The sequence below is a fragment of the Serpula lacrymans genome (genome assembly GCF_000218685.1).
Source record: "Serpula lacrymans var. lacrymans S7.9 unplaced genomic scaffold SERLAscaffold_13, whole genome shotgun sequence".
In the NCBI taxonomy this organism is placed as follows: domain Eukaryota; kingdom Fungi; phylum Basidiomycota; class Agaricomycetes; order Boletales; family Serpulaceae; genus Serpula; species Serpula lacrymans.
Window position 1 is genome coordinate 726,868 of NW_006763302.1, and position 25,069 is coordinate 751,936.

General features: G+C 45.7%; 7 protein-coding genes across 7 annotated transcripts; 4 read left to right on the forward strand and 3 right to left on the reverse strand.

Annotated features, from left to right (window-relative positions):
- Positions 1-5,871: 5,871 nt before the first annotated feature.
- SERLADRAFT_410971 (uncharacterized protein) lies at positions 5,872-7,403 on the reverse strand (the record flags this gene model as incomplete). Its single annotated transcript, XM_007322575.1, has 10 exons — positions 5,872-5,882; positions 5,945-5,991; positions 6,050-6,166; positions 6,251-6,296; positions 6,390-6,457; positions 6,527-6,538; positions 6,776-6,820; positions 6,873-6,916; positions 7,149-7,216; positions 7,352-7,403. 10 exons carry the CDS (start codon positions 7,401-7,403, stop codon positions 5,872-5,874), a joined length of 510 nt encoding a protein of 169 aa, XP_007322637.1.
- A 1,564-nt stretch (positions 7,404-8,967) lies between these two features.
- On the reverse strand, positions 8,968-9,232 carry SERLADRAFT_399770 (uncharacterized protein; the record flags this gene model as incomplete). Its single annotated transcript, XM_007322576.1, has 2 exons — positions 8,968-9,088; positions 9,111-9,232. Coding segments are annotated over 2 exons (243 nt in total), but the record flags the coding sequence as incomplete, so codon positions are not given.
- Positions 9,233-10,198: 966 nt separating this feature from the next.
- SERLADRAFT_363484 (uncharacterized protein) lies at positions 10,199-10,747 on the forward strand (the record flags this gene model as incomplete). Its single annotated transcript, XM_007322577.1, has 3 exons — positions 10,199-10,330; positions 10,389-10,622; positions 10,694-10,747. The coding sequence occupies 3 exons, from the start codon at positions 10,199-10,201 to the stop codon at positions 10,745-10,747; spliced, it is 420 nt and encodes a 139-aa protein (XP_007322639.1).
- An 897-nt stretch (positions 10,748-11,644) lies between these two features.
- Positions 11,645-13,302, reverse strand: SERLADRAFT_442012 (carbohydrate-binding module family 13 protein; the record flags this gene model as incomplete). Its single annotated transcript, XM_007322578.1, has 11 exons — positions 11,645-11,689; positions 11,741-11,762; positions 11,862-11,974; positions 12,033-12,252; positions 12,320-12,496; positions 12,554-12,667; positions 12,730-12,820; positions 12,884-13,027; positions 13,083-13,097; positions 13,180-13,227; positions 13,281-13,302. 11 exons carry the CDS (start codon positions 13,300-13,302, stop codon positions 11,645-11,647), a joined length of 1,011 nt encoding a protein of 336 aa, XP_007322640.1.
- Positions 13,303-14,659: 1,357 nt separating this feature from the next.
- Positions 14,660-15,364, forward strand: SERLADRAFT_442013 (uncharacterized protein; the record flags this gene model as incomplete). Its single annotated transcript, XM_007322579.1, has 3 exons — positions 14,660-14,885; positions 15,017-15,074; positions 15,124-15,364. 3 exons carry the CDS (start codon positions 14,660-14,662, stop codon positions 15,362-15,364), a joined length of 525 nt encoding a protein of 174 aa, XP_007322641.1.
- A 5,952-nt stretch (positions 15,365-21,316) lies between these two features.
- Positions 21,317-21,896, forward strand: SERLADRAFT_399775 (uncharacterized protein; the record flags this gene model as incomplete). Its single annotated transcript, XM_007322580.1, has 3 exons — positions 21,317-21,538; positions 21,598-21,658; positions 21,749-21,896. The coding sequence occupies 2 exons, from the start codon at positions 21,403-21,405 to the stop codon at positions 21,639-21,641; spliced, it is 180 nt and encodes a 59-aa protein (XP_007322642.1).
- Positions 21,897-23,795: 1,899 nt separating this feature from the next.
- SERLADRAFT_399776 (uncharacterized protein) lies at positions 23,796-25,026 on the forward strand (the record flags this gene model as incomplete). Its single annotated transcript, XM_007322581.1, has 4 exons — positions 23,796-24,088; positions 24,166-24,448; positions 24,507-24,740; positions 24,812-25,026. The coding sequence occupies 3 exons, from the start codon at positions 24,317-24,319 to the stop codon at positions 24,863-24,865; spliced, it is 420 nt and encodes a 139-aa protein (XP_007322643.1).
- Positions 25,027-25,069: the final 43 nt, after the last annotated feature.

A 25,069-nucleotide genomic window follows, 5' to 3' on the forward strand; every position in this document is an offset into this window, starting at 1 on the left:
GGCATATTAATTACTATTCCACGTGGCACTGTGCCTGTGTGGCGCAAAGGCGAGTCTTTTTGAATATTCACTTTGTTATTGACACCTGTCCATGCTACCAATCAACTTTGGTGCATGACAGCGTCTCCCTTGGAGCATGGCCCCAGCGAGACAAACAATAGGGTGCTTGATTCTGGTAAAAATAAAATAGAAAAACATGTTTCTTTCGATACTTCCTCTTTGTAAGAGCCACCCTTTCCTGAAATCCCAAGGTGTGCGTTGATGCGCACATATTTATTCCAAAAGGAGATCTGTCTAGATGTTGGTGTGGAAAACCTTGCCCGGGGCATAGTACACCCAACCAGTGCGCTGCTTGATTCAGGCGCTAACAAAATCTTCATAGATCAGGTCTGGGCGGAGCAAATTGGACTCCCCCTTGTAAAATTAGATGTATCTATTCCCGTCTATAACGTTGACGGTACGCTTAACGCAGGTGGCTGCATCACGCACAAATGTTCTTTTGTTGTCGAATACCAAGGACACAGAGAATGAGTCACCGCCAAAGCTACCCAACTAGGGAAGGTTATTTTAATATTGGGCTGGACCTGGCTATTTAAACACAATCCTGAGATCAACTGGCAGACAGGGGTTGTCACATTGTCACGTTGCCCTCAGGAATGTGTGAACTTGGGTAAGCCAAATCACGTCCATCACAATGAGCGTCTTGAAAAGATAAACACTGGTCACGTTTATGAGCTCAGATCTTTTGAAAAGATCAACGATGACGATGACAAGGTAAAACCCGAGGAAAAGATTAAGAGGCTGGTACCTCCCGAGTACCATGACTTCTGGAAAGTCTTTTCAAAACATAAATCAGAGTGCTTCCCAGAGGCTAAGCCTTGGGACCATGCAATAGATTTGAAGGACACTTTCAAACCGAGAAAAGGACACATGATTCCCCTCTCTGCTCCAGAAAGAGATGAGGTCTCAAGTTTCATAGATGAACAGCTTAGGAAGGGTTACATCAGACCTTCCAAAAGCCCTATAACATCCCCAGTGTTCTTCATTCCTAAAAAGGATGGTAAGAAGTGTATGATTATGGACTATTGTTACGTGAATGAGCACACGTGTAAAAGGCGTATCCGCTGCGTTTAATCAGTCAGCTAGTAGACAAATTGGTGGGCATCAAAATCTTTACAAAGATGGATCTCAGATGGGGGTACAACAATGTACAAATCAAAGAAGCAGATGCTTGGAAGGCCGCATTCACATGCCACCGAGGATCCTTTGAACCCCTCGTTATGTTTTTTTGGGTTGACCAACTCACCGGCAACCTTCCAGAGCATGATGAACAAGATTTTTGCGGATATGGAAAACTGTGTTGTCATTTACATTGATGATTTGTCAATATTTACGAAGTCGGATGATGAGGCTGAGCATGACAGGATCGTGCAAGAGGTCCTTCGACGCTTACAGGAACGGGACATATTCGTCAAACCCAAAAAATGGAATTTTAAAGTGAAGGAAGTAGACTTCCTCGGTATGATCATAGGCCAGAACGGAATCAGGATGGATCCTGAGAAAGTTCAAGCCATATTGAACTGGCCAGAACCTACTCGCGTAAAAGGAGTTAGGGCCTTCCTTGGCTTAGGAAATTTCTACCGAAGGTTTATCAAAAACTTCGCAAAAATCACGAGACCGTTGAACAATCTCACTAAAAAGGATATTGTTTGGCACTGGGGCGCCAAAGAACAAGAAGCTTTTGATAAGCTTAAACAGGCATTTACCACAGCGCCCATATTAGCATTTCCAGAATTAGACAAAGAGTTCCGGCTAGAAACCGACTCTTCTGATTTTGCTACTGGGGCTGTTCTATCAATTAAATGTCCTGATGATCTTTGGAGGCCTTGTGCTTATTTATCACATAGTTTGTTGCCTACAGAGTGTAACTATCAAATTTACGACAAAGAAATGCTAGCCATCATTAGAGCCTTAGAGCACTGGCGGCACTACTTAGAAGGTGCAAGACACCAATTTGAAATTTGGACCGATCATAAGAATCTGGAGTATTTTATGACGGCCTGAGACTTGAACCAAAGACAGGCCTGCTATGCGGTGTACTTGTCTAGGTTTATTTATAAATTAATTCATAAGCCTGGAAGTTCTATGGGGAAAGCGGACACTTTGTCCAGAAGAGAGGATCATGCCAACGGCATCGAAGATGACAACAAAGGTGTTACCTTGATAGACCAATCAAGGGTTGCCAATGTTAGAATCGAGCAGGATTCCGATCTTCTGGAAGTCTTCAAGAAAGAGATCTCCTCAGAAGAGAAGGCGCGCCTTAATGGCAATGAAAACTATTTATGGGAAAACGGGCTCTTCCATTTTAAAGACAAAATCTATGTGCCTGAGTCCGCAAGGATCAAGGCAATAGATAGACATCATGACACTCCAGTGGCTGGGCACCCTCGGTGGCAACAAACAATGGAGTTGATCTCCAGAAACTATATGTGGCCTGGCATGGTCAAAGAAGTACAGGAATACGTAAAATCCTGTCTGAGATGTGCCATGGCTAAAAATTCTCACCAACCGCTGGCCGGTAAACTTATGCCAAATCCAATACCAGCTGGTCCCTGGCAAGATATATCGGTTGATTTCACAATGGATCTGCCCGAGTTAAATGGGTATGATTCAGTAATGGTGGTAGTAGATTGCTTCTCCAAAGAAGTGGTATTCATACCCACCAATAAAACCATTACCGCCGCTGGTACGGCAGATTTATTTAAAGATTTTGTATGGTCTATCCATGGGTTACCCGAAACGGATATCTCCGATAGAGGGCCACATTTTGCTAGCGAATTTACAAAAGAATTATGCCGGATGCTGGGCATCAAACCTAAGTTATCAACGGTGTTCCATCCGCAGACCAATGGACAAATGGAGAGACTCAACCAGGAGTTGAAGCAATACCTCCGTATATTTATTAATGACAGGCAGACAGATTGGGCCAAGTGGCTAAAGATAGCCCAGTTCTCTTATAATATCAAACAGTCGTTGGCTACAGGAAAGGCACCATTTGAGGTTACTAGATCGTACCTCCCCAGAATGGGTGTAGAACCTGGTAAAAGCAAGAATGAGGCTGCTGAGAACATGGCCAAGGACATGAAATCTGTCTTGGACGAAACACGCAAGGCACTATTCAAAACTGCAGAGCAGATGAAAAACAGGGCAGAGCATAGACGCTCTAAGGCCCCTGACTACAAGGTTGGCGACCTGGTCTGGTTAGATACCGACCACTTAAAGTTAAAAGATTGGCAGTCTAGAAAACTGACCGAGAAGTGGATTGGCCCTTACCGGATTAAGGAAGTCAAACCCAATGCAGTGGAGCTGGAACTCCCAAAACGAATGAGGGTAGTACCCACGGTCAACATTAGCCGTGTGAAACCCTACAAAGGGCTGCTGCCAGGACAGCGTGTAGACCAGACCGGACCGGTTGTAGTCAGCCAGGAAGGTGAAGAAGAATTTGAAGTCAAACGGGTGGTGGATGCACGCTTGAAGCATGGTAAATTAGAATTCCTAGTCCTATGGAAAGGCTATGGAGACGAGGACAGAACGTGGGAGCCAGAAGCCCATCTGGATAACTCCCGCAACACTGTTCGCAAATTTTATTCTAAAAACCCCTCAGCTCCTAGGAAGCTTAGAGGCATGGATTCAAAACTTTTTAATTCCCTTTTTCAAACTATGCCCGAAAATTTAACTACCACCTCCGGTATTTGGTCGAGCCTGGAAGTCGAGCCTTAGAAGGGGGGTAGTGTTACAATAACACAATTTTCGGACCTTTCCTTTAATTTTCATTCTCCGCTTTAACCTTTTACTATAGTTCACACTCTGTGCCATGTGGCACTTTCCTTTTTGTTCTAACTCCACCTTCTCGCGCAGCGCTGCCTTTATTCTTCTTTTAGACACAAACTCTCTCACACAGTGGAGCTGGTCACACGGGCTGCACCCTCTGACATCATCAGCCACTGCTCTTATCAACTGTACAGTACATAGGTACAAACACTCTGTATTAGTATAAATACTCCAATAGATCAAGGAGACTCCTCAGCGAGTCCTCCTGTTGTTAACCAACAAACTCTCTGCAGCTTAAGGGGTAACCACTCCCCCATCACTACCTTTATAGTGTGTTCTTGTGTTCACCAGAGTAACTAACTCTTGGTTGTTACAATTACTGTTTTGAAATGGACATATCTCCACAGCTGCTGGGCTGAATCACATGACCCAGGAACCATTTTGTAGCCAAGACCAAGTACTTTTGTTGACCCCACCAAAGTTGAGCGACATTCCTATGCCTGTTAGTGGCGCGCTTTGCGCACCGTGTTTAGGCCAAACATTGCAACAGTTTTTGGAGTCACTGTAAATGAAGTACTATGTTGTAAGGATAAAGGATATCTAGGGGCACAGCCCGTGTGACCAGCTCCACTGAGAGACTTGTAGCTAAGTATAAAGGAAAGCAGTGCAGCACGAGAAAGTGAAGTTTGAACAAAATGGAAAGTGCTGCATGGCACAGTGTGTGAAAACTACAAAAGAAAGTTAAAATGAAGAATGAAATTTAAAGGTCCAAAATTGTGTATTGTAACAAGTTCTCCGTTGTTGAGTGAAACAATGTAAAATATTTTAGATAACCATGTTGTGAATGAGTCAATCATACACCAATATGATCCTAACTCAACAAGTCTCACTGTGGTGCTTTCCTGACACACACATGAAAGTTATGCCATATTAGTATCAGAACTATTCCCACCTGCCATACACATTCACTGTCCAGACACTCATGCACCTCAGTCTTCTATCCACAGACTGAGGTAAGAATTCATACCTATAAATACCCATAGAATAATACTGATATTACCGTAGTAGATTCCTTTATTTTATAGGTACTTATCAGCAATTCAGTCTTCTATCCACATACTGAGTAGATTCCTTTATTTTTATAGTTCATAAGTATTTCAAATCTATTCTATTCCAGCACACTACACTTGGAACTATACAATATTATAAACCCCTGGCACCACACTGATGCCACTGTTCTTTCCCAAGAAACTGGGAAAGGTAATCATTTTTTTTGGTACACTTGGGTACTTGGACCAGATTGTGATCACTCAAATATCATAGAGACTCTACAACACATCAGCACTACAATATGATGTGCAAAGTTTTGACTGGGTTTGCTCACATACAGTATATATACTAATTAGTATCATATAGCTGCGGTGGTGTGATAATATTGACATACAAAGGATGCAAAGGATGACAAAGTCAAGGAATATTTGTAAACATTAGTTGATAAAATGAGGCCTTAGCATAGACACTTCCGTTTAGTGATGTATATGTACCGCCGCTCAGATACTACTTGCTCAGATTCAAACAACCTATAGCAATCAAGAACAGTTCACAATAAAACACAGGAATGTTTTTTCACCCCCCTGTGTTGGCTACCAGCAAGGACATCACGGTAGGTCAAGATGGTTGGCAGAATCTCTTTCAAATATTACAGTGGTTGCAGTAGGTCCGTCCATGCAGTCGTGATTGACCTTTGGTCCGTGATTGTGTCAAAAGCAGAGGGTTCAGCGTTTCTTCCAGGAAAACAAACGTGTTTTGAACCTACTTTTGATTTTGAATTCAAGGCTGGCTCGGGTGAGCTAGCCATGCTCAACAGCTGTGATGAATAAAAAATGTTGGACTCCGACGGTTGTGGGAGATGGCTTGTAAGATCGATAGACAATGTCTCGTTAATGCTCTCTCTTCCTCGGATATTTGCACGCTCGTTTAATCTGGCATCAGAAATATCAGCGACCAACCAAGAGGACGCCATGTAAATAATGTATATACTCACAAGACCACTGAAAATCAGGCATAGTCAATAGTATGTTTACAGTGATGAAAAAATTAGTTGAAAACTCACGCATGGTATTAGCATATACACTAGGGAGGATCATATGGAAAGGCATCCTTTATCCATGCATCATGGTTCATTAGCGCACAATCACATTGAGTAAATGATGCATACCAATACCAGTGGGTTTCTCCCACAACCCAGGTGACTAGATATATACCTTGGAAAGTCATCAGGAATATTCCACGATTGAGCACCAGGAATTGTATTGATTTGATGGTGCATCTTGTCCTATAAAAATGTTAATTAGTACTCATCTGGGTAGTAGAAGACGAAGTGGATGAAGGACACCATAGGAATGTGGAATATACTTACTTCTTGAATACTGTCGCCTTGTCACCCAGAAAGCGCAACATTGAGGCTGTTGCAACAAAATCACATATTGTCGGTGTAACGACACACATATTACCTATAATCTGAGAACGCTGGAGTCAGAATATCACAATGTATAGACCGTGGTATACATCAAAAGTTTTAGTGCCAGTATATGCAAGGCCGACGGATGAGTGTTGCGCCAGCATACTAGAAAGGGCTAAAGCCATATGACATTGATCATACGGATATCACATTACATGACACAGCGCGACCTACCCATCCCTAAACCTGTAAGGATAAAGAAAGAAAGAAAATAAGCCCATATATTATATGTGGATTGCACGTGGCACCTACCTAAACCACATAGCGCAAAAAAGACCTAGAGTGAACGTAAAAACAGTACCTGTCCAATGTCTGCAAAAAATGCTGACCATAATCGAAGCCACTATCCAACTCTTTCTATTGACTGTCGTTGCACATGAACAAAAATGGTGTCTACTACCAGGAAAGTCTAGGATCACGTACGACCCTTGCACAATGTACGTTGCGACAGTCTCTGCAGTATATTCCCTACCTTGAGAATCAGCAGGCGGCAGCAGGTGTGAAAACTGGCTTTACGTACCATGGCAGACGTGTAATAGCAGAGGGATTGTCAAAAATTTGAACCTGAAGGATTCTTCATTTTACAAGATTGGCCCTTTGATAATGGACTGGAGACAAATCATGTAGATATAGTACACTTTGGCCAAAAATATCCAATTCAATGTGTTAATGATGCTGTAACGGGACGCTGGATGGGAAATAAGTCCTTATACTATGCTTTTTGCGTACATGATAAATGAAACCTGATACACTACAGTAAGAGCATCACGACATTGGAAGCGAAATCGTTACTCACCAGTGTCTTTATGGGCCACCGATCGTTGTGATTGTGGAAGTAGTAATAACCTTGCAAAAGCGTACATCCTAGAAAACTGGCCAAAGGTTCAATTTTCATGCAGAAACGAGCAGCTAAAGTAGGTAACATAGTTGCGACAAGGAGTCCTGTAAGAATGACACTGACTATTTAATGCAAACATGGATCTAATGAAGAATACGTACCCCAATAGCTGTATTCCGAGTATCTTTCATGCAGCTCTGATAGCGAAGACATCTGACTTGTGCAAGTGAAAGAGAAGTGGGTGTATTCAAGTTGGTTCTCTCGATGCATTTTAAAGGCGGTGAGGAGTGCTGTTGTTAGCATGCGAACATTGAAGATTTAAAACAAGGCAATGTTCATCATGATCTTGATCTCCAGTGCTCGAAAATGGTTACATCTCAAACTGTTTCTAGTTAATCTCAATTACCCGTAGTATCACATCTTGGTGTTCTATAATTCCAAATTAACAGATCAAAAGAAAGATTTCCAACCCACCTGGAGGGGGCCGTTGGTCTTCGGACTCTTCTACGCTCCAAAAGATGGCAGAATGGATATTAGGACTAAAATTGGCAAGACCCAATGCTACAGCACATCAGAGAGTGGCCGGATTTGCTCAAAGTAACAAGAAATGACCCCAGAAACGACGTGCTCTGGGTTGAGACCAAAGTGGTGTGGTTGCGATTTGCCGACTTGCCAGCTCCAGGACTACCTTGAATTCAAATTATATTTCTGCGAAGTCCTGCAATACAGATGTTAAGAAAGACCATAAAACCACCTGTGTTTTGGTAACTTAGGGCCTGTTTGCTTGGAATAGGCCATGAGATGTGATAGCGATGCGTAATCCGAGTCAAAGGAAGATGAACCTGAAAGCTGAAACCCAGTCATTTCAGACTCCGCGGAGATACCGCTTCTACCCAACTTCTACCCTTTGCTTCAAGTTCAAAAAAACGTTGTGCACAATTTCAAGCTTAATCCCTACTTGAAATCACATTGAGGGCGCGAAACACACTCGTTACACATCCATGCTCCCATGGTAATCACCCATTTCCGCATTCTCCCATGATACTGCTGGTCAGTCTTTGTTGTGTTTGATTTGGAGTCCTTGAAATAGGTATTCGAACGATATGAAAGATGCATCAACGATGGTCAAGAACGATGATGTTGCTATTTACTCGTCCCGATCATGTTAGTATTGTTACCGACTCCTGATATTCTCGTGGCGGTACACATCCGTCGTAACCCTACCGTTGTCCTCGCACGCCTACGCATTACACTCAACGCTCACTAGCGAGTATGAAAAGATATAGGGAACAATGCTTCCGCATTGTCCCCCATATTTTCTATCCTCGCTCACCCACACCCAGATTGGAGATTGGTAACTCGCTTGAAGGCCAATGACTCCATTGACTACGTTGTGAAGAACTACAGTTCTTCAACTGCAGTAAAAGGGAGAGAAGAGCCCCAGGCGAGGTGCGATATCTTCATTGCTTTTGGATTACTACACACCCCCACCACTGTCGACGCCCAGCGTTCAACGTGCTCGTTCATGGGTACCATATTGATACCGCATTCAAAGCCTACTCCGTCGTGGTCGCTTCACAGCAACTCCATCCGTCTGCACATACATAACCTATGTCCCGGCTCACTCGTTCACCGATGCTGACCGCTAACCACTTCACTCATTTCCATCGTGAACCACTCCTTGTCACTCTCACAACCCCCGTGTAACTTGTCTGATTATGAAGGTAAGTGGCTGAATTGTAGCTGATTATATCTAATCCCACAATATATGTGGTCATTAGCCATAGTTACCAGTGTCTATTTTTCCTGGCGTATCGATTTGCGCTGTCCTTTCTTCTTCCCTCAGTTGATTCTGTTCTAATTGAGGGTATGTTATCTTCTCCTCTTTATTAATTACTCTATCTGACATTATACCTTAACTTGTATTCTAGCCTTTCACATAATTCAGTGGGGTCATTTATCCTGATGAAGTCCTTTCTGTTCGACGTCCAGTCCCCTAGACAAATTAATGCGGTCCGTCTGCCTTCTAATTGCACAAAAACCCTTTGAAGGCCTTTGTATATCATGCGACACGAACATATCAATATTTTAATTGCAAATTGGTGCTTGTTCTGATAGTATAAAAGACATTGAGAAACGTTGGAGCACGACCTTTAGAAGAAGGCCACTGTGACCTGATGCTGATGTCTTTCGAGTCCTGTTTAGCCGAGTCAGCAAAGCCTATGCTAGAAAGCAAACATCGACGCACCAGGAATTTGCCTGTTTGAGCACTTGACATCCATTCGACCTGCGCGAATAAGGTAAGTGACAAAACAACTGGGTGGATAAGAGGTAAACACTCACATTCTTAACCGCTTCGGACCAAACTCCCTTTACATCCTGTACATGCACCTATTACGAGTCGAAAGGGAAGTCCCCACGCCACACAACTCCTGTGTCAAGATGATTGCAGAGTGGCTGCGACAACTTGAAACAGTTGAACATCGCGGCTTTCTTAACTGCGGTGGTGTTACCACGGCAAGATGGATTATTTTTCGCTTTTGTTATCCACTTTCGTCTTTGAACATTCGCGAGCTTTGGCGGATTAAGCGTTCCAAACATGCTCTAGCGACTGGCGAGCGGTTGGATCGAAACGTGCTTAAGCTCTATGCCAGTCTTACGAACAAAGGCGTCCCCAACCCCATTTTCACAGGTTATCAATTGTGATTGTGATCGACAGGATGTAATGCGCCCAGCTGTGGAAGAACCGTACCCATCCCCGAAATATCCAGCCGAAATTCAGTGCGTCTCTTTCTCATGGACCACTGATTTTGCTTCACTCCGGCTCACCATCACCGTATTTGCGGTTGGAATATTAGACCGACAACGTAAGGGCGTCATCCTCATTTTTTGACACGCACCGCTTATATTTGGTCCCCTGTATAAAAGGTTCAGGTTTTTAGTATTCTCAACATCAGCTCCTTTCTACTGCTTCTCTCTAGCTCAGTCCAAATCCACCCCATAGAGCCATGTTCAAGTCTATCATCTCCCTTGCTCTCTTCGCTGGAGCTGCTTTTGCCCAGAATATTGCAATCGCCAACCCCGTGCAAGGTGCATCGGTGGCTCCAGGCAGCGATTTGATTGTTCAGCTCGAGAGGCCAGTAAGTGGAATCATCTTCATGCTCACGTCCTTTGCCAATGGTGAACCGTCGTCCGTAGAACTCTCAGTCGCCCTCTGAAGAAGTTGCTGTCGTTATTGGCATTCAGTCGTGCTCTAGTCAACCCTGTGCCGCTCCTGCTGATATCTTTGGTCAAATGTTGTACAATGGGGCTTACGACCCCGTGACCCACGAGCCTCAGTTGCCCAATTACCAAAACATCTCTGTGAAGATCCCTGCTTCGTTGCCCAAAGGAACTGCTCAGATCAACATTCTTCATGTGAATTTGGTTGGCGTGCGTGTTTCTGTCCATTGTGATATTTCTGTAGTACCTTGTCGTGACCCTCTGACGTTCTTTTCTCACAGGCTGGTCCGACCCCCGACCTCCAGACTCTGAACCAGACGATCACGATCACCTAGATCAGGGATACTGGCAAGCAACAACTGAAAATAAGAATATGGAGATTGGCGGGAGTTTTTCTTGCGATACTAGGCAGTCTGATAGGATTATCTGACATTACACTCTACACACATTATTCTAATGCTTCTACGTTGATATTATATCGCTCTTTTGATGATCAAGTTACTAGTAGCGTGTTTACTTTGGCTATTGCACTCTCTTTGGATTTGGACTTCGAATTGTCAGTGGCTCTATCACATTATCCACTAGTGGCCACGAGCAAAAGTCATAAGGATTCTCATCGCTAAAATGCATAACCATAACAAGGTCTGGCCAACTGTACTTCATATTAACCGTAACCCAACCCAATTGCAATACAAAGCGGACTATCTAGGCAATAACACAATTGTGCTTTCATCGCCTTGGTATGATGTGTATTACGACAACTGCAGTGATCTGCCCAGATTTATGTAGGCGCCATGAATAGCTGGCTAGCTATACTATCAAAGACTCATTGGTACAACCCAAGAAGAGCCCGAATGGTGTTTCCGTCCCGCCCCTGAAAACCTAACCCACCACAAACTACAACATCATATAGACAGCTCTGATCATTCATGTCCTCACGCGTGTGATCGTTCCGGAGAGCGATCAGCGAAGCATGACGTATGGACCGTGAGGCCAGTGAGGGATTTTCACAGCATATCAGGCATATGCACCGTCGAACCGTGAAATCCTCTCCGTTCAACGTCCGGCCCCCTGGTCGACAAACCGATGAGGTCCGTCTGCCTTCTAATTGCACAAAAGCAAAGTCTTTTGTGATTATCATGAGTAACACAAGAATATTTCAATTGTAAGCGACCAGATTGGTGCTTGTTCTGATAGTATAAAATACAAACGAAAACCTCAGAGTAGGATCTCTAGAAGAAGCCCACCGTGACCTGGGTGGTGATGTCTCCCGGGTCCTATTTAGCCAAGTCAACAAAGCCCATACTAGAAAACAAACATCGACGCACGAGTAAATTGCCTGTTTGAGCACTATTTCAATGAAATTGAATCAGCTTGTGAAACAAAAAAAGAAAGGGAAACCCAGGAAGGGCTTCACTGTTGGCACGCAAAAGGAATATGAGGACTCACTCAAAGAACAGGACGGTCGAAAAGTCGCTATCGAGGAAAAAGTTGCACGACTGCCCACCGGATCCTTCCTCCGTAGACACTCCGAGCATCACACCGAGGAGTAAGTTCAGGCCCTGTCCAGAGTTTAAGTGCTCAGGTGATTTCATTATAGTTATACTCAGATGATCTTACGTTGGCCAGAATATTATCACTTCCCCATTGAGCCAATTGCGCTTTGAAAGCTGAAGAGCTGTTAGTGATGGACAATCTGATGCACTCATGGAAAAATAATGCACAGAGGGTAAAGTCGTCCTGGTCAAATAGCTCAGGTCGCAAGGTATACTTCTTCCCTTCGCCAAGATTGGCACCAGCCCATATATTTTTCACGAGGTCCTTGTCGAGGACCCAGTATCTAAAGGTATCATATCCAGTCAACATCACCCCGTGGAGGCATATAAAAGAGAAAGAGGAAGCCTTACATCCCATTCATCTGATAGTTGACGAAGTGGCCTTGGAGAACAGGGTTGGCAATAAGGGCGTTGTCGACCTCTGCGCTTGTCCGGCTCATAGGCTGGAATGACCAGAGTTGGCTCTGGTTGGCAGTGTCATTCCACTCGCCTGCCCAGCCCTCAACGGCAGTTCCATTGCTACTGCTTCTGACAAGAGAGTACTAATGAATCCTGGGATGATATAAACACGTCAAGATGACATACCCATCTAGAAGATTGACAAACGCTGGCAGAACGATCACGCGAGTTTCAGGAGCTCGGAGTGCAATTAATACGGAATGAAGGGAACACGTACTTCCACCCTGCAAATTTTGCATCCTAAATGGTCCCCAGTTTCATCAGACTTTGGCCGACTAAAGGTATCTAGTGGAAAGACTCACTTGTAAAATGTGCCTGTCTGTCGAATGATCCAAACCTGGTTGTTGCCCACGCGTTGCCACCCTTGAAGTGGGTTACCATTGGCGCTGCTACCTGAGTAAACCATCCGTCTCCAGGAAGCACTTTTTTATTACATAACATAACAGCCAGGCTTACCATTGGGCAAGTCAAGGTAGAGGCCGCCTCGGAGATTCTGTAAGGTAAAAGCATCTGTTGCTCCAGTAGGTGTGACCAGCCAGAGCTGAGCTAGGCAATTGGGGTTGGAGAATAACCACTTCCCCCAACCCTGGACTTTTGTACCTGAATCAAACGAGTTGAGATATTTATATCAGGCATGACGGCCACGCTCACTCACCATCTGCTGAGCCACCTTGGATGATCAGCATTACAACATGGCAACGACCACAAGTTAGCTGATGCCGGACAACATATGAGAATGCGAATGTCATTACCGGAAGAAAGATCGATGGCAAGGGGAACAGCTGAATTCTCAATTGAATCTAAAATGAAGTGAACAGGAGAAGGAGTGCGTCGTTGCGATAAGGACACTCACAGATTCCGCCGATGAGCGACATCCTGGTGAATTGGAAGTATAGTGAAGGGGGTCTGGTGAATACTCAGTAAGCTTTCCAGTGGTTTAAATATTATGAGAGTAGCTGTTTGGTTGGCACAAGACGATACTCCGTAAGGTCACCCACATTATTTTGGTGATTGAGTATCGCCAATTAGCACTCTTCACAGTTGGATTCACCAGGTCGCTGACCCATCCCTCTACTACATTGGTACTAGCACCATCATAGTCGCTCGCATCACAGCAAAAGTGAATGTGATCACCATCGTCGAGAATCTCCAGTGAGTCGTGGTCAGAATCTTGGCCTGGGATAGATATTTGGCTGGACGAGAAAGCCGCAATACTAGCACTGAGTTGCGAGTTCCATTTCACCTGTAGGCAGCGGGAAGATTCTCAATACGTTCCAGATTGGTGCGCTCTTCATAGTCTGAATACTTGGAACCCTACTCAGGCTAAGGCTCAGCGCTCCTGTTTAAGATTAGTGAAAAAAAGAGTAATATTCAGAGTGTTAGAAAGCATTACGGGATACACTAAGTTAAGACCGCCACTAATGAAAGTCCACGCGCACGCTGTGATGGAGGTTGGTGGATAGGCTCGTCCCCAACCTGCTCGGCTAGCTCGCGCTTATCATATTTGCCGATATGAATTTGCGAGCTTGCGAGCAGGCTGGGACCGCTCGTCGCCATTTTGTGAGGAGGATGAATTCCTTCCTCACCAAAGATGAGGTGGGGACTTCATCACTTTTTGTTAATAGATATTTTTTGGAAAAATTTGAGGTGAGGTTGTCGTGGCTGTCACTACCATTTTCTGGCAAAGTTCACTTGCAAAAAAAGTTGCAAAAATTTCCTGTATTCAATGTGTTCTACGAGTTACAAAATTGCCTTTTTGTATAGTAACTTGGGGGGAAAAGGTTTATGGCTTTCGAGTCCCTACAATTAAGTCCCCACCTCATCTTTGGTGAGGAATTTGTCCTTCTCACAAAATGGCGACAAGCGGTCCCAGCTGTTCACTGGGTGTGCTCGAAGACAATTTTGGCTAGTAACCAAAATTAAACCCAGTGACCTGGCTGGGTACGAGCCTAGTTGGTGGATAAATTTTGTTGACAAATTATGACATTTGTTTATAGTATGAGAAAACATGCATTGGCCAGGGCTTGAACCTGGGACTCCAGCTTTCATGGTCTGGCGCTTTACCAACTAAGAGCATGTACGGGAACATCCAAACAATGTGGTTTGGGTGCCCAAAATTACCGCCCGTAACTATGGTGGCTGTCCTTTTAAGTCAGAGCTCTAACCTTGATAATGGGATTTGGCATCCAAACATGGAAGTAATATTGTCGCTTGCCTGGGTGAGATATTGCAATGGATGATAAAGCTCTCTGTCTCATGCTACTGGAGTATCTGGTGTCGGATGATGAGGACTCAATGGATGATGATGACGAAGAAGACCATGCTGTACTCACCGCCTCCGAATCAATTGTGTTATACTCTCAATCGCTGTACGACAAGACACCATACCACACTTCTGTGCTGTCAGGCCAAGGCTGGATCCAAGAGCTGATCAATGGACATGCGGGTAGGATCAAAAGTGAGCTAGGTGTAAATAAGCATGTATTTGAAGGGCTGATCAGGGTGTTGAGGCGAGCAGGCCATACCAATTCCAAACATGTCACCTTACAGGAGAAGATGGGTGTGTCTTCCTGTATATGTGCGTCACAGGGCTCACTCTGAAGCATGTTGGCGAGTGTTTCCAGCGTGCAAATGACACCCTTTCAAAGTGAGTAAAGTTTTATCTACTAATGCACCAGCTTTTCACCATTTTACAGGTATTTCAAGGAGATTTTATTCGCATTTTCATCAGCACCTATACACACCGACTATGTACACTTACCCTCTGCCAATGATTCCATTCCACCCGAAATTCAAAACAACCCAAAGCTATTTCCATTTTTTTCAGGTGCTATCGGCACCATTGATGGTACGCACATTGCATGTGCCCCAAAGTCGTCTGAGCGCCATCTGTCAAGAAACAACAAGGAACCGGCTATTGTGGGAGAGCAATACTGACAATGAAATAGAGACACAGATCATCAGGGCCCCTCGGTGTCATGCACCAAAGTTGATTGGTAGCATGGACAGGTGTCAATAACGAAGCGAATATTCAAAAAGACTCGCCTTTGCGCCACACAGGCACAGTGCCACGTGGAATAGTAATTAATATTGCCCTTTTTGAACTTGTGGCTGATCAGCACCACCTCTATTAGGCAATCCAGTCACGCTCACCTTTGCTTTTCCATTCGGTACTTTCCGTGTTTTGGCATTTTGGCAAATTTTCGCGTCGCCACTGGCTACACATTGCATTGTGCCCTCGCTTTTGTCGTTTCCCTTACACCCCTTCCTTTGCCTAGCCCCACCATGGGCCCCTTCCTCTCCTTTTTATTCTCACCCGACGGTCGTTTCTGGGTCCCCATTTTAGTTCACCTCCTCGTCACCTCCACCCTCCTCCTCCTCATTTTATTTGCACCCCCACCATTTCTGATGTCACCACTTCCTATCCGCTTCCGTCGCCGATCCGTTGACTACCACGTGCCACTGCTGATATCAGCAAAGCCCCGGCGGCCGGTCCAAATAGGGCAACAGGTCCATCTTCATGACGTCGATCTGCCATCATATACTATCAAAACATCGGTCGCTCGTCTTGCCTGGTTGGAGCGTGGGTGGGTAATTTTTGAGCTGGAGAAGGTTCATCCCCTTGCGTCGCCCATGTTCATCGCTGTCCCATTCACTTGGGTACACTTATCTTTTGTCCATCGTCTTCGCTACAGCTACACCTACCACACGCTGCCTGGGACTCACTTGTTCCAAATTGGAACTACTCCTCTCCCTCCCTCGTTTGATCAGGTGGTCCAACACAACCAGTCCATTGGTAAGGCCATGGAACTGTCGGATTTGGACTAGGTGGTGGACCGGTGGCTCCAGTTTCTTTTTTTTCAGCAGAACATTCATTTACAGTGCGATTATTTTTGATTTTTGAATCATTTTTATGGACACATATTTTTTTAGAATGCCTGACTGACAATAAAGGAACTGTGTTGATACTGATAGTGTTTTGCCTTGCCCTTTTTTTTTTACTGCATCTTCCCATGACATCATGATTTTCCTGCTCTCCTTTTGCTATTGGACTTTACTTTATGGCTGTACAAACCTGTGATATTACTCACAGCATTTATTGTTCTATCCCTTTCTTTTCTTTTTTTGACAATCTTATCCTGTACTACCTACGCAGGATTTGTCAGCGTACATTCCTTCCTTCATATTCTTTCTCATTCTTTTTGCACAGCTATACTGTGCATAGCCTACTTCTCTTTTACTATATAAACCCCTGTATTTTACCTTGTAAAAAAAACAAGAAATCCAATCCAGACTTCTTCTCTACTCTCAAGTTCACTACTCTGCTACTTGTGATCCAGTGTGGTCACAACACTTCCCACTTCTACCACTGTCAACTGCTGTCATCATCACTTCCCACTTTTGAAGTCATTGTCATCCCTTTCGATTAGAGTCCTTCTGAGCACTACAGTTTGTGCGTCAGGAGCCTGCTATCACTGGGAACCTCGTCACCTCGTCATCCTTGTCGTTCTCAAACCTACCTTGTGCTACCATTAGCAAGGTAGTGCTCGTCTATACTCGCCACAAAGCCCCTATCTTTCTATATTCCAACTATCCCTCCTCCTCAAAACCCACACCCATACATCACTGGGTTTTACTTTGAAGGACCCTTATACATACCACCCCACGAACAACCAGAACACCCACTGTTCTAGGAGGCAAAGCCCATAAACAAGTGCCATGGAATCTGGGAGGATTGTGTGTTAGTTTGTTTTTGTGTGTGGTTTTCTAACAACAGTTCTCATCATCGACAACGGAGTATGAGATTGGGAATTGGCTTAGTTCGTGCACTAGGCCCTTCTGCAGACCTTTGTCCCTAACTTGTTGGAATGAACAGATAAGAGTAGAGGGTGAAATGTTGATATTTGAACTGCAGGAACAGAGTACAGGAGCTACAACTTATATACTGTCGGAGGAGTAAGAGCTCGTAAGGGGTAACTTGTAATGTAGGTACAGAGTTCCACGCGGAAAATTATCTAGCAAAAGAGAAATGTATGTGCAAGGAGTGTATCATAAGGTATAAACTACAGAGTCTATGAGGAGTATGAGAACATGCATAGGAAAGCATATGGCGGACTAGAAGTCTGGTGGGGGAGTATTGAAAAGGGAGTCTGGGGTACCATGTGGGCGTGGGGCACGAGGTTATGCCAACCGGCAGGCCATGAGGAGCGTAATCCCACTAATACCAAAGATTCAGGAGGTTTGGACTTGAGAAAATATCTCCTTTGGAGATTCCAGAATTCTGTCCTCCGGTACGGATATAACAGTACCAGACTGTAGATGTACAGATTTCCGTTGATATTACATGGTGCTACATAAGGGGGGGAAGAGAACACAGGTACAGTGTCTACATGTGCTACATAGAAGTACATCACAACACCAATTTTTCCTGATGCAGTCCATAAAATAGTGCAACATCTCTCACTAACAACACAAGGTAGTGGGCAGATGTCAAGCTGGATAGACATGTACAAACCAAGGTGGTATGTCAGTTCCTTGGTCAGGTCACAATAGATAACAGACACATGTCATGACGGAAAAATGTGTACAGCCAGCCGCCCAAACACCTATACATCCTGTCAGCCAAATAGTGGTCACAGCTGTACTTGCTGACATAATCACGCTATGTGATTATGTAAGCTACTCTAAAAGCGGTCAGTGTAACCAAAATTGGTCTAGTGTATGTCTAACAGAGTCCTGTTTACTTTCAACATCATTACACCCTTTTCCACTATACAACTCCTCACACAAATCAAAGAGATCTAATATAAACCAAATGCTCAGACTTTGTGGGCAAAGCTCTGAGAATGTATTCGCGTACCTAATATAAACCAAATGCTAGGTACAGAGTAAGTATATCACAAAAAACAAGGAAGGTATAAGATCCTCACCTCAGACTTCATGGGCGAAGCTCTGAGGTGGGCGATCGTTGCTACAAAGGTTTTTAAACTTGAACGGAAGTATAACTAAGGGGGTTAATTGCCCCATCAAAACACACGGGCCATCCTACCACTACACTTTCCTAGTATGGTGTCCTGCACCATACTTTCCCTTCGTATGGCGCTTGTCTTTGTCGACTTGCGTTTTCTAACACCCCCCCTCAAGCGGTACGTAGGCCTCACGCAGCCGCAAAATGTTTCACCTTTGCAGAGGGCAAGGACTTGGTGAGCACGTTGGCTGCCATCTCTTCAGTCGGGCAATAAGTAATCTCAATCTTCCCTTCTTCAATGGCGTGCCAAATGAAATGGTACCAAATATCGATATGTTTGGTTTGCGCGTGGTATTGACCGTCCTTCAAAAGCGCTATGGCTGATTGGTTATCACACAGGAGGATGGTTGGTGGTAAGTCTTGATTGAAGAGTTTGCTGATGAACATCCTCGCCCACAGTAGTTCCTTAGTGGCATGCGTCGCAGCCACATACTCGGCCTCTGTCGTTGATAACGCGACAATTTCTTGTTGCTTCGAGTACCACAAGACGGCGCCACCATCAAGCATCATGGCATAGCCTGATATGGCTCGCCTGTTCTCGTTCATACTCCCATCTGCGTTGGTGTATCCGATAAGTGGCTGTTCTTCCAGACCGTATGCTAACCATAGCTCTCTGCTCCCTTTTAGGTACCGGATCACCCTTTTTGCTGCCTCCCAATGGGCTGGACCTGGGTTCTCAACAAAACAAGAAAGAATTGCAACAACATGCGCGATATTGGGGTGTGTGCCAATCACCGCATACATCAGTGATCCCGCAGCCTCTCGATATGGGACGTTTCGCATTTCTGCATAGTCTTCAGGCGTCTTGGGGCTCTGATCTTTACTCAGGTACGTGCTAGCAACCATTGGGATTGCTAACATTTTTGCATCTTCTAGGTTGAAGTGTTTGACAATAGTGTCGAGGTAGCTGCGTTGTGACATGTATAAGGTGCGTGTGCTTCTGTCTCTTTTCACTTCTATTCCTAACATCCAATGTAGCTCCCCCAGGTCACTAACTTCGAAGAGTTTTCCTAGGTCAAATTTCAAACGGTTCATCTCAGTCATTGACGGTGTGACGAGAGTCATGTCGTCTACATGAACTGCAATAATGGTGAGCTCTCCTTCGTTGCGCCTATGGAAAACTGCATCGTCTGTTTCACAGCGAATTAAACCGATTTTCTGGAGTCCATCGCATAGAGTCTGATACCACCTGCGGCCGGCCTGCTTCAGGCCATAGAGTGTCTTGTTTAGGCGTAGGACTTGGGTCTCTTTTCCAGGTGCGTTGTAACCAGGCGGTTGTTGCATGTAGATGACCTCTTTTTCTTCTAGTTCGCTGTTTAGGTATGCACTTTTTACATCCATCTGGTGAGTTTCCCAATCATTTCGAGCAGCCATCGCTAAGATGATTCGTAGCGATGCCATCTTTGCAATGGGGGCAAATGTGTCGAAATAGTCTATTCCTTCCACTTGGCTGTAGCCTTGTGCTACAAGCCTTGCCTTGTACTTATTGATGGATCCTGATGTTGTTTTCTTTAGCTTGAACACCCATTTACTCCCTACAATGTTCGCATCTTTGGGTCTCTCAATGTAAGTCCATGTTCCTGCTACTCGAAGCCTGTTCAATTCCTCATTGATCGCTTCTTCCCATTTTGGCCAGTCTGGGCGCTTTTGGGCTTCTTCAATAGTTCTGGGTTCAACGCCTTCAAGATCTGCCATGCATGCCACCATGGCTACATTTTGGGCGAGATCCCTTAGTGCTTCATTATCTCTCTCTTCCTCATCTCTCCCATCCGGATCGTCGACGTTCAGTTGGATGCCTTTTGGGTAAGGTGGGTCCGTTATTTCCAGATACTGATCCTTTTCCTTGTAGGAAGTCATGAACATATTGGGTTGGCTGGCAAATGCGGGTACTTCAACGCGGAGCAACTATAGGTGGAGGTGGAAGGACTGGAGCTGGTAGGATGGGATCAGGATCAGCTTGATCTTGATCCTGAGGGTAGAGTGGGTCAGGGATTGCTTGGGGATTGGGTGAATCGGGATGAGGTATGTGATCACTAATTTCTACAATGTCACTCTCCTTTGGCGCTTGGTCCAGGACATCATACTCCCCCTCAAGCCCAAAGGGAGGTTCGTTGTCAGCATCTACAGGTACATTCCCGACGTTGAAATGCACTGAGCGCTCAACAGTGACTGAATGATTCTCTGGCCAATAGATGCGGTGTCCGAGACTTTCAGTATCAAAACCGACCCAGTGACCCCTCCTAGCTCAGCTCTCAAGCTTTGAGCAGTTGCGTTGTGCACGAGTACGTTGCAGCCCCATTTGTGTAGGCCAGCAAGATCCGGCTTGACACCATGTACCGCTTCAAACGGCGTCATGTTGTCTAGTGCCTTGGTGGAGGTGCGGTTCTTCAACCCACATGCATGTTTGATGGCTTCCCCCCACAGGAATTTTGGCAGGCCACTGCTAAGTAAGAGGGTGCGTACTTTCTCCAGTAGGGTACGGTTCACGCGCTCCGTGACACCGTTCTGTTCGGGGGTGTCGTGCACTGTGAGTTTCCTCATAATTCCTCTATCTCTCAGATAGTCACTAAACACATTGCTCATATATTCGCCACCCCTGTCGCTATGTAAGACTTTGATTGCTGCATTCATGTGGTTGCAGACCCAGGCCTCATACATTTGGAATTGACGGAAAGTGTCAGATTTATCGTGCAGTAGATAAACATGTGTTTCGCGTGTCTTATCATCCGTAAAGGCAACATAGTACCGTTTTCCACCCAGCGTTTCGACTGGTGCAGGTCCCCATAGGTCGGTGTGGATCTCCTGGCCATATTCCTGTGCACGCTCACCCAGTTTCACTTTAGGGATTGCCTCGCGCTTGCCCTTGGCGCGGACACAAGTTTCACAGAAAGTGTCTGTTTCCCTATCCTCCAGGAGTTCTACCCCATGGATCAAGCCCTTCAACACCATGCGCTTTGCTGCATCAATGGCTATATGGCCAAGGCGCTTGTGGAGTTCAGTGACAGATATGCGCTCAACAGCTGCATTGGCGCTTTCGTGGCGAAGATTTGTGCCTCGCGACTGGTACACACCACCTACTTTAGGTATGTGTCCTCTTATTTTTCCTCTCAGGTCATAGATAACGCATTCGCTTTTCGCAAAGACGGCCTTGTAGCCTGCCTTATCCATACAGCCTATGGAAACTAGGGTGTAGGCCAAATTTGGTGCGTATAACACGTCTCTCAGGCGCACTTGCGTGTCTTTATGGGCGCCGTTGGGGACACTAATCATCATATCCCCTGTTCCTACAGCAGAGAAGGAGTCTTGGTTTGCCACGCTTATAGGGTAAGGTGCAATCGTGCGGTAATTGAGTAGGAGGTGTTGATGGGGGGTGAAGTGGCTCGTAGCGCCGGAGTCATAGATTTCAATGGGACTCTTGGGCCTCGCGTTCATGGCGAGTTGGTGAGTGAGGGCGCTCCACGCACCTTCTTCTTCAAAATCTGATAGGCTCGCACCGTCGCATTGGACGTGGACAGCAAGGTTCGCCTTTTCAGGCTTCTTTCCCTTTGCATCGCCCGTTTGCCCCTCTTCTTTCTTGTCTCCTGGTGAGTCCCCTTTTGACTCATTCTTTGTGGAGCGCTCACACTTCTCACTGGGGCACTGGTGTGACCTGTGTCCCTTTCCACCGCAGTTCCAGCATTCAAGCTCGCTGGTATCCTTGTCGTCTCTGCCGCCAGATGATTTTCCTTTCTTGTAGCGACCTCTTCCGCCTCGACTTCCACGTTTGGACGATCCTTGTCCTCCGGTGGCTGACATAGTGATGTCCTCTGATTTCGCTGTCGGGCATTTTCTGAATATGGTCTGTCGGTCGTATTCTTGGAGAAGGTACGAGATCAGTGTCTCTGGGTCCAAGGTCTGCTTTGACATATGGGCAGACGCTGACAGGTGTGACACGTAGGTGGTGTATGAGTGCGGCAAAGACATGATGATGCTGGAGGTGAGTTCTTTGTCTGCTAGTTGGACTCCTGCTGCGCTGAGCTGTTCCCATAGCGCGCGAATCTTGTCCAAATGTGCGCGCAAGTCTCCTTTCTCGGTGCAGCGTAGGTTTGACAACCTTTCTCTTAGCTCAGACTGAACTAGCTCCGTTTTGTTCTCGTTTTCTTGACAGATCATGACCCACATGTCAGCGACGGTGGGCTTGTTTAGGATCCTTCGCAGCGTCAAATCAGGTATGGTGCAACCTAATATATTTTGCGCGCGGTACTCCTTTTTTAGCCAGGCATCAAGTGCTTCTTGATCAGCCTTGCTGACTGTTGCAGGAGGAGATGTCGTCGCTGTGGCCTGGCCAGCAGTCTGGCTAGTGGTCTGGGATAGTGGTATTGGCCTTTTTGCTGTGCCATGGAGGTGCTCGACGCAGTCTCGGTCAGCAAGGGCCCATTCGAGGCGAGTTTTGTACATCGACCAGTTTGAGCCATCCGGCTCGAGCTTTGGCACCCCAAGGGTGTCTTTTTCAGTGTACGTTGTCTCACTTGCAGGGCTCATAACCTCAAAGAGATCTAATATAAACCAAATGCTCAGACTTTGTGGGCGAAGCTCTGAGGTGGGCGATCATTGCTACGAAGGTTTTTAAACTCGAACGGAAGTATAACTAAGGGGGTAAATTGCCCCATCAAAATGCACGGGCCATCCTACCACTACACTTTCCTAGTATGGTGTCCTGCACCATACTTTCCCTTCGTACGGCGCTTGTCTTTGTCGACTCGCGTTTTCTAACAACAAATACAGTACATATGTCAATAGAGAGTGCAATTCGGTGTTGAACACTGACCGCGGATCACTTTACTCATTTCCATCGTGAATTGCTCCATGTCACCTTCACAACCCTCGTGCAACTCATCTACTTATGAAGGTAAGTGGCCGAATTGTATCTGATTGAACACAACATAATTTATTTCAATTGTTACGCGACCACACTGGTGCTTGCTCTGATAGTATAAAATACATTGAGAAACGTTGGAGCACGACCTTTAGAAGAAGGCCACTGTGGCCTGGTGCTGATGTCTTTCGAGTCCTGTTTAGCCGAGTCAGCAAAGCCTATGCTAGAAAGCAAACATTGACGCACCATGAATTTGCCTGTTTGAGCACTTGACATCCATTCGACCTGCGCGAATAAGGTAAGTGACAAAACAACTGGGTGGATAAGAGATAAACACTCACATTCTTAACCGCTTCGAACCAAACTCCCTTTACATCCTGTACATGCACCTATTACGAGTCGGAAGGAAAGTCCCCACGCCACACAACTCCTGTGTCAAGATGGTTGCAGAGTGGCCGCCGCAACTTGAAACAGTTGAGCATCGCAGCTTTTTCAACTGCGATAGTGCTGTCACGGCTGGATGGACTATTTTTGGCTTTGGATTCCACTTTCGTCTTTCAAAGCCCGCGAGCTTTGGCGGAGTAAGTGTTCCAGGCATACTCTAGCGACTGGCGAACGGTAGAAATGAAACATGCTTGAGCTCTACTCCAGTTTTACGAACAAAGGCGTCCCCAACCCCATTTTCACAGGTTATCAATTGTGATTGTGACTGACAGGATGTAATGCGCCCAGCTGTGGAAGAACCGTACCCATCCCCGAAACGTCCAGCCGAAATTCAGTGCGTCTCTTTCTCATGGACCACTGATTTTGCTTCACTCCGGCTCACCATCACCGTGTTTGCGGTTGGAATATTAGGACCGACAACGCAAGGGCGTCATCCTCATTTTTTGACACGCACCGCTTATATTTGGTCCCCTGTATAAAAGGTTCAGGTTTTCAGTATTCTCAACATCAGCTTTCTTCTACTGCTTCCCTCCAGCTTAGTCTAAATCCACCCTATAGAGCCATGTTCAAGTCTATCATCTCCCTCGCCCTCTTCGCTGGTGCTGCTTTTGCCCAGAACGTTGCAATCGCCAACCCCGCGCAAGGCGCCTCGGTGGCTCCAGGCAGCAATTTGATCGTTCAGCTCGAGAGGCCAGTAAGTGAAACCATCTCCATGCTCGCGTCTATTGTCAATGGTGAACCGTCGTCCATAGAACTCCCAGTCGCCCTCTCAGGAAGTTGCCGTCGTCATCGGCATTCAGTCATGCTCCAGTCAACCCTGTGCCGCTCCTGCCGACATCTTTGGTCAAATCTTGTACAACGGGGCCTACGAACCCGTGTCCCACGAGCCTCAGTTGCCCAATTACCAAAACATCTCGGTGACGATCCCAGCTTCGTTGCCCACAGGAACTGCTCAGATCAACGTTCTTCACGTGAATTTGGTTGGCGTGCGTGTTTCTGTCCATTGTGCTGCTTCTGTAGTACCTTGTCGTGACCCTCTGACGTTCTTTTCTCTCAGGCGGGTCCGAGCCCCGCCCTCCAGACTCTGAACCAGACGATCACGATCACCTAGATCAGGGATACCGGCACGCAACGACCGAAAATAAGAATGTGGGGATTGGCGGGGGATTGTCTTGTGATACTAGGCAGTCTGATAGGATTATCTGACATTACACTCTACGCACATTATTCTAATGCTTCTACGTTGATATTATATCGCTCTTTCAGATGATCAGGTTGCTAGCAGCGTGTTGACTTTGGCTATTGCACTCTCTTT